The following is an 8663-nucleotide window of genomic DNA, read 5'->3' on the forward strand; positions in this document are numbered from 1 at the left end:
CCATCCGCGTTTAGGTGTAGTTTTCCCGATTTATGGACAACGTCATAATCGTATTCACTTAGTTTAAGGGTCCATCTCATCAGCCGGCTGCAGGGGTCTTTCACGCTAAATAACCACTTCAGCGCCGCGTGATCTGTGATTACCCGAAATTTCCTGCCATAGAGGTAACATCGGAAATGATTCACCCCCACACTAGGGCCGCCAATTCCTTTTCCGTGGCGCTGTAATTTATTTCGGAAGTATGAAGCTGCCGGGACGCATAGGCGATAGGATGTTCATTCCCATCAACTTCTTGGGCCAATACCGCGCCTAAAGCTAAGTTACTGGCGTCGGTGGAGAGTATATAAGGCTTATGGAAATCGGGATACACTTAAACTGGACTTTGCGTGAGTGCCGTTTTCAAGGACTCCATAGCCATGTCGCACTCCGGGGTCCAAACAAACGCGGCCCCCTTTTTCAATAGACGTTTGAGGGGTTTGGCCGTCACCGCATAATTCTCAACGAATCTCTGATAATAATTGGCCAACCCCAAAAAGGACTGCAACTCCTTAGTTTTCGTGGGCGTAGGGAAATTCCTAACCGCTTCTATTTTCTCGGGTTCAGGGTGAACTCCACTCTCCCCGATTATGTGTCCCAAATATTTAACTTCGCTCTGCGCGATCATACATTTTTCGAATTTGAGTGTGAGTTTGGCTGACCTCAACTTCTCCAACACTTTCCTCACTCTTATTGCATGCTCGTCAATACCGGAATTGAATATGATTACACAATCGAGATAAACGAGGGCCTGGGTCGGTTTTAATCCTCGTAAAACACCATCCATCATCCTCTGAAACGTCGCGGGGGCGTTTCGGAGGCCGAATGGCATCCTCTTATACTCATAATGGCCACTGTCGACGATAAATCCTGTCTAAGCTGACGAGTCCGAGTGCATCTGAATTTGGTGGTAGCCAGCTGTCAGATCAAAAGTTGTGAAGTAATTACAGCCCCCAAGGTAATCGAGGGTCTCTACGATATTGGGTATCAGGTAGACGTCTGGCGTGGTGATGGCATTTAGGGCCCGAAAATCAACACAAAATCTAAATTTTTGCTCTCCATCCCGTGATTTTTTCGGCACGATCACCACAGGGGACGCCCACGGGCTCTCACTTGGAACGATTATCCCTGCGTCGAGTTGCTCCCGCACTAATTTTTCGATAATGGCCTTCTGATGGAAGGGACTTCTATAAGGTTTTCTATAAATTGGGGGCGAATTCCCGTCGGTATGTGGTGGGTGGTTATATCAGTTGGTGGTGGCATGCCGTCCTCCGAAAATAAATCTCGGAACTCTTCGAGTACAGGTAAGAGGACATTCCTCTCGGACTCTTTCAAGTGACTCAGCTTTTCGGAGAAATCTAACTCATCAACCACCGGTCTCGCAACTCTCACCTTCCCCTCCATTTCTCCGCCTTTGATTTTTCCCCCACTCATGTCGACCTGTGCGACGCTAGCCAGCACCGTTCCCTTATTCAGCGTTAATTCTCCGTTGTTGAAATTGGCCACCTGAAGTATTATTCGTTCATCTTCGCTTACGCGGCACACTGCCCTCGCCACATAGCACCCTTCAATATATTCCAACGCCGGTTCGGCTATGACTTCGCTGCCAACCCACCCCCGCCCTCCTTGTAATGCCACCTCAAGTATTCTTTCATTACGTGGGGGCAGAACTTCGGATCTATCGAGTCGCGCAATAACATTTCTTTCCCATAGTTTTGCTTCATCATCGACCTTTTTCGACATCTCTCTTTCACCAGCATTGGCAATGCGGCCGCCTCGCGAGGCCCAAACCTGGCCGTTTATCGTAATGCGCCCTCTGCTAGCATCTATAACACCCTTATATTTCTGCAAAAAGTCAAGTCCCAAAATCCCGCCAAAACCACCTAAATTGTCCACGACCTGCATCACATGGTCATACCGCTCCTCTCCCACAGAAATGCATATAAGTTTTTCTCCGTGGACCCACATCACGTCTCCCGTAATTCCCTTAACTCTTTAAGGAGAACTCTTCATGCCCCCCCCGCCCACACGCGGCACTCGTCACCAATGATATTTGAGCTTCTGTGTCAATCAGCACCCGACACGGGCGTTCTTTAATATAAACTTCCGCCACTAAATCGTGTGCCCTTCCCCCCATATCCACCCTCGGAAGAAGGACACTTACCAGGGGCCGCGGTTGGCGGCGACGTCGGCCCCAGCAGCGTTTAAATTCCCGTTGCTCTCCCCTCGGCGGAGGTTCCGACATTCCCGCGCGACGTGGCCCTCTCTCCCGCATGAATGGCAGCGTCTCCTTGTCTTGCACTCCCTCGCGAAGTAGCCCTCTTCCCCGCAATTGAAGCACGCTATCTCCCTCGGTGCGCGGAAGATGTGCCTGGTCGGTAGTGGCCGCTCCTTAAAGCATCCCTCCACCTCTTGGATTCGTATCGCCGCTCGGACCGCTTCGTCGAAAATTTTCGGCGCCGTCAGGCGGCACTGCCTCCCCAACTCACCCGGAAGGCCGCGGAGAAACATATCGAGAGCACGTTGGTCTGCCTAGAAACGTGTTGCGGCGACGTGCTCTGCCGTTCCGTCTATTTCGTACGTTTGTGAATTAATTTTTCGGATGCGGTCCGCGAAGGTCTCGATATCTTCGCCGGGTAACATGTGCATGTTGATGAGCATTTCCCGGTAAAACCTTGCGCTTCTTTTACTGCGGTATCGCTGGAGGAGTAGCTCTTTCAGTTCTTCGTAGTTGGCTGCATGCATACATTCATCCCTGCTGCGGAAATACTCGGCGGCTTCCCCGCTTAGCCGTAGCACGGCGACGTGTAGCTTCTCTGAATCTGACAACCCTCCCAACTCGGCTGCCCTTTCCAATTTATCAAAGAAGAGAGTCACCGACTCCCCTGGTCTCCCAGAGAACCCCTCTACGGATCCAAGAACACCAAAATTTTTCGTCGGTCCTCTATCTGCGGCGGGTGCACCGTTGTCAGCCCGGAGCTTCTCGTTCTCCTCACTCAGCTCTCGGAGTTTGTTGTGCATTTGTTCTAAGGCCTGTTGAAGGTCCATCTCCTTCCCTCCAATGCTCACTCTTCCGACCATCCTGGAACTCCATCCACTTCCCCAAATATGCCAAATCATACTACCAGACACCAGTTGTTAGTCCTCTCGGGCTCGATCGGGCAAATTTGGCAGGGATTTGGGAAAGGAAAGTCCAGAGATGTTTGAAAAGTACCGTTTATTCCTCGTTACATAGCACTTCCATCGTGACCGCCCACCCGAGTTCCCCTCTGCTCCTCCTTCACCTTGCTTTTATCCCCAGTCAGCCGTTTGTCGCAATTCGGCAAACGGCGTTGCATTCGCATTCCTCCGGGAAAGGTGGATGGCACAAAGGGTGGGGAGGGGCGTCTGTGCGAGGGAGGGGGAGCCGTTGCTGCAATTCGGCAATCGGACTTCGTTGCACATTCCTCTAGTGTGCGGAAAGGAAAAAGGTAGATGGGGCAAGAAGGGAGGGAGGTGACGAGGCATGAATGCTGACATGGGGACTTACAGTATTCATTATTTTGCTCAATGTCTCGGTGGAGCAGTGCCGCTCAATTTGTGAAGAAATGTAATGAAACCACCGTAAAAAATTAACTGACATATTGTTATGTGTATAGCATTTAACGGAAGAATCGGTTAAAGTAGTTACCTTGGTATCTGTCTAAAGGCTGTTATAAATTAGTTCAACGAATCGTAGATTTCATGCCTGGACTTACCTTTTTTTATTTGAAATTCTTTTCTAGAGTCCCCAGCTTCTGAACGAGCCTCAGCCTTGTTTGCAGTCCTTGAACCAAAGATAAGAGCATCACATTCAAGGAAAGGAAAGAAGGTGATTGATAAAGACATTAAAAAATGTGATACCTTACTTGCTGATACAATAACGTTGTGCTCAAATCCTAATGATGGACGGTTACATTCGAAATCTGGATATGCATCTAAAATCAGAGAGGATAGAGGAAAAATGGCTATTGCAGGGAAGAGAGGTTGTTGTAATAATGCAGAAACCATCAAGTTTTTCAGGAGCACTGAGAATGGGAAGAATGGTACTAAGGCAGCTATACGGGAAAACAAAGTGAAAAGTACTTGCATGATTAAAAATCCCGGGAAGCGTGCCTGTTCAAGGAAAAAATCTTATCATTGTTTCTACTGCAGGGATGCATTCAATGCCAAATATGATCTCATTAAGCACCTCGAGATTCACTTCGGTTCTGGCAATTTAGATATTGATTCAAATTTGTCAATCGGAAAAGATTCGTCGCTCAAAACCTTGGTTTCTAGAAAAGAAATTAACACTTCTTGTCAGCCCATCTCCTCCGAGAGTTTAAATCATCTGGTGTGTAAAAGCCAAGGGGTGAGAAAAAAAGGAAATTGGCTTCTTGAGGATAACTTCGGAGGAACAAGGGAGAATAAAAATGTGGGGGAAGTGGGGAGAAGCTTCATTGTAGATGGGAAATCATGCACAGTTGTTCCACTCACAGCAAAGACATCTTATTCATCCAGTAAATGTGAAAAGTCTTTCTCTGAAAAAAGCAGCGTTGTCCGTCACACTCATACTCGCACGAAGATAAAAACTTATCCGTGCGGTGAATGTGATAAGTCTTTCTCTCGAAAGAGTCACCTAGTCCGTCACATTCGGACTCATGCGAAGCAGAAACCTTATTCTTGCAATGAATGTGATAAGTCTTTCTCTCAAAAGAGTCACCTTGTCCGTCACATTCGGACTCATACGAAGGAAAAACCTTATTCTTGCAATGAATGTGATAAGTCCTTCTGTCAAAAGAGTACCCTTGTCTGTCACATGCAAATTCATACAAAGGAGAATCCTTATGCTTGCAATGAATGTGAAAAGTCTTTCTCTCAAAAGAGTCACCTTGTCCGTCACATTCGGACTCATACGAAGGAGAAACTTTATTCTTGCAATGAATGTGATAAGTCTTTCTCTAGAAAGGACAGCCTTGTCATTCACATTCGGACTCATTGGAAGGAGAAACCTTATTCTTGCAATGAATGTGATAAGTCCTTCTCTCAAAAGAGTCGCCTTGTCTGTCACATGCGGATTCATACAAAGGAGAATCCTTATTCTTGCAATGAGTGCGAAAAGTCTTTAAACATAAGGAGCAACCTTGTCAGTCACATTAGGACTCATACGAAGGAGAAACCTTATTCTTGCAATGCATGTGATAAGTCTTTCTCTCAAAAGAGTCACCTTGTATGTCACATGCGGATTCATACAAAGGAGAAACCTTATTCTTGCAATGTATGTGATAAGTCTTTCTCTCAAAAGATCACCCTTCTCCGTCACATTCGGACTCATACGAAGGAGAAACCTTATTCTTGCAATGAATGTGATAAGTCTTTCTCTCAAAAGAGTCACCTTGTATGTCACATGCGGATTCATACAAAGGAGAAACCTTATTCTTGCAATGTATGTGATAAGTCTTTCTCTCATAAGATTTCCCTTCACATTCACATTCGGACTCATACGAAGGAGAAACCTTATTCCTGCAATGAATGTGAAAAGTCTTTCTCTCGAAAGAGTCTCCTTGACATTCACATTCGGACTCATACGAAGGAGAAACCTTATTCCTGCAATGAATGTGATAAGTCTTTCTCTCAAAAGATCACCCTTCTCCGTCACATTCGGACTCATACGAAGGAGAAACCTTATTCTTGCAATGAATGTGATAAGTCTTTCTCTCAAAAGAGTCACCTTGTATGTCACATGCGGATTCATACAAAGGAGAAACCTTATTCTTGCAATGTATGTGATAAGTCTTTCTCTCATAAGATTTCCCTTCACATTCACATTCGGACTCATACGAAGGAGAAACCTTATTCCTGCAATGAATGTGAAAAGTCTTTCTCTCGAAAGAGTCTCCTTGACATTCACATTCGGACTCATACGAAGGAGAAACCTTATTCCTGCAATGAATGTGATAAGTCTTTCTCTCAAAAGGGCACCCTTCTCCGTCACATGCGGACTCATACGAAGGAGAAACCTTATTCTTGCGATGAATGTGATAAGTCTTTTTCTCGAAAGAGCACCCTTGTCTATCACATTCGGACTCATACGAAGGAGAAACCTTCTTCTTGCGATTAATTTGAATAGTCTTTCTCTCAAAATAGTCACCTTGTTCTTCACATTCCGACTCATATGAATGAGAAACCATGTTCGTGCAGTGAATGTGGAAAGTCTTACGTCACTAAACGAAACCTTGTCCTACTCACGCGGGTGCATCGAAAAGAAGCCTTATTCTTGCAATGAATGTGGAAAGACTTTCTCTTAATAGATACACCTTTTCTTTCATTTTCAAGCACACAGGGCTAAGTTTTAGTTGACTAGTCATTAGTAATTGTTAGCAATCAAGGTAAATAAATCTTATTATTACAAGAACTGCTTGAATGAAATAAAAATTAATCCCATAATGTTGAAAACTATGTAATAATATTCAATTAGGTCTCTAACCTAATTTAATAAATGTTCAAGTTATTTTGCTGTGCGATATTTTCTAGGAGTAAATAATTTATTCCTTTATTTTTAACTGCTATTTTTTTACTGGTAAAAAATATTTACATTTGAATGTAAGCCAATCATTGCAAAACTTACGATAAATCTGCAGGCACTTTGTCCAAAGAATAATTTTCATTGTTTTGTTAATGTTAATTGTGTGATTGATCAATGTTCAATTGTCTGATCGATGTTAGTTGATGTAGCGCTTCTATGTAATCTATATGCAAATATCAAGTTAATAATAATGCAGGATTGATGGAGAGAGTACTAAGCTGTGTGACTGGTCTGTTTAATTTGTTTATTTACCCGCATGAATGATTACGTCAATATTGTGTTTTAGTTTGAGTGCCTGCACCACAATCACCATGCAATTCTTTGTACAAATGACAGTAATATTTCCTCTTGAAAACATTGATAGCCATAGTTAAGCCTTAAACGATCAATCAAGGAATTTCTTTCCCAGGTGAATGGCCATATATTTCCTGGTAATTGTGTCCCGTTGATTGGCACGAAACAACTTCCTTGCTGTGTATGAATAGTTTTTAAAAATGTAATTGGTCGTATTTGACGCGTGGTTTTGCGTGTGGAGTTACATCAATTGAGATTATTTTATCATGGACAAAATATTTCCCGTAAAAATAGTGGTGAATATGCATATTTTTATTGCAGGGAAAGAAAAGCCCCGGTTTTCCAAGTCCGCTAAGGCATTGCTATCATGTATATATATTGGGAGCGAAGTCATTAAAATTTAATCATACAACATGTCTCACTGACATTCTGGTTTTACCTTTTCAATGATTGATGTCAACTTCAACAAAAAGATTGAAGTGGAAGGAATTTCTTCGGCATTTACTTTTGTGTTTTACAACTTAAAATTCTTGAGCTCTCTTCACATTACTAGTTTTAGTAATTGTACTTAATATATCGCATTTTCCATCCTACTTACGTTTTATAGTATTTATAATTTTTGAGTGAATTATTTAGATAAATTATTATGTCAACGCTGCGCTAATGATTCTATGCACTTAAAGGGCAGTTAGTATATGCCCATGCATTGCATGAAAGAAATTAGGTTGCTTTGGATTTAGCGTGATAAATAATGAGATTTCATGTTGACTCGATTTTTAGTGAATTTTTGCCATGTGAATGAGTAATTGAAATAAAGTTACGAAACGGAAATATAACTCGGATCTTCAGCTTCTGTAGACACTAATATTAAAAAAAGTTTCCTGACAAACAGCAAAATAATGGTTATATATACGACTTAGCAACAGCCTTGGGCAGATAACCTTTTCCTTTCCAGTCCTCATATTTACCGGGAGCGCTTGAGTATTGTCTGGGCATTAACAATTTCAAAATTTTGTGTTAATTTAGTGCTATAAACGCTGCAGTTTTATTGCTGGTGATGCACCTTACGACTCTTTGATATGTGCTGTGTTGTTTGCTGGCCGAGTCATGTTTTCATCCACAGCACCCCCTAAATTTTTCATTGTGTTTTGCCTCGCCTGATTCTATAGGTGCCATAGTAAATCAGGATTCATGTGGAAGGTTCGTTCTTCCTTGTTAATTGTGTCACCTAAGTTTTTTAGGGTTAAGTTGAAGCTTCATGGGGGTAATCAAGTCCTCGACTTAGTCCAGGTGTTCTGGGATTCAGTCCACATCTGTGATTTGGTTGAAGGACATGCGACAATGGAGATGTGTTCATTGTGGAGGCTAAATGTTTATCCGAGTAGATTATAAATGAAGAAGTTTGGATTAGATTGCAACAGATGTAGATTGGGGACTGGATTTATCGTTGTGGATCATGGAATGTGATAGGGTGTACGTAAAAACGTAAATGGTTTACGGGTAAGAATGGCATTCGATCTGAAAGTTAACATTGGGTGATTATGATGAAATGAATTGGAATAGGAGAGGCGTTTACAAATGAATAACTTTCAACAGCCTCAGAGAATTCAAAAATTAATTTAAATTTCTTATCTGGAATTGAAGTATTCTTACTGCGTCTGCTTCAAGTTATATTTCAAGGGCAACAATCATGTAAAATGCATTTTCAGGCATGTTATTTTTTAAAAATGTTTTCCTTAAATACCTG

The 8663-nt window shown here is 42.8% G+C and overlaps 1 protein-coding gene across 1 annotated transcript; it reads left to right on the forward strand.

The window, feature by feature from the left end:
• The first annotated feature begins 4855 nt into the window (after positions 1–4855).
• Positions 4856–7488, forward strand: LOC124172551 (zinc finger protein 271-like). Its single transcript, XM_046551994.1, has 2 exons — positions 4856–5023; positions 5192–7488. The coding sequence occupies exons 1-2, from the start codon at positions 4856–4858 to the stop codon at positions 6155–6157; spliced, it is 1134 nt and encodes a 377-aa protein (XP_046407950.1). The 3' UTR covers positions 6158–7488.
• The last annotated feature ends 1175 nt before the right edge of the window (positions 7489–8663 follow it).

Source organism: Ischnura elegans, assembly GCF_921293095.1.
Source record: "Ischnura elegans chromosome 13 unlocalized genomic scaffold, ioIscEleg1.1 SUPER_13_unloc_1, whole genome shotgun sequence".
NCBI classification, from domain to species: domain Eukaryota; kingdom Metazoa; phylum Arthropoda; class Insecta; order Odonata; family Coenagrionidae; genus Ischnura; species Ischnura elegans.

What these genes read in the sequence shown, in the direction of transcription:
- LOC124172551 (XM_046551994.1), top strand. Translation starts at nt 4,856, where the DNA reads ATGCAAATTCATACAAAGGAGAATCCTTATGCTTGCAATGAATGTGAA. An exon ending in AGGACAGCCTTGTCATTCAC is followed by an intron (nt 5,024 to 5,191) that starts ATTCGGACTCAT and finishes CTTGTCAGTCAC; the next exon opens with ATTAGGACTCATACGAAGGA.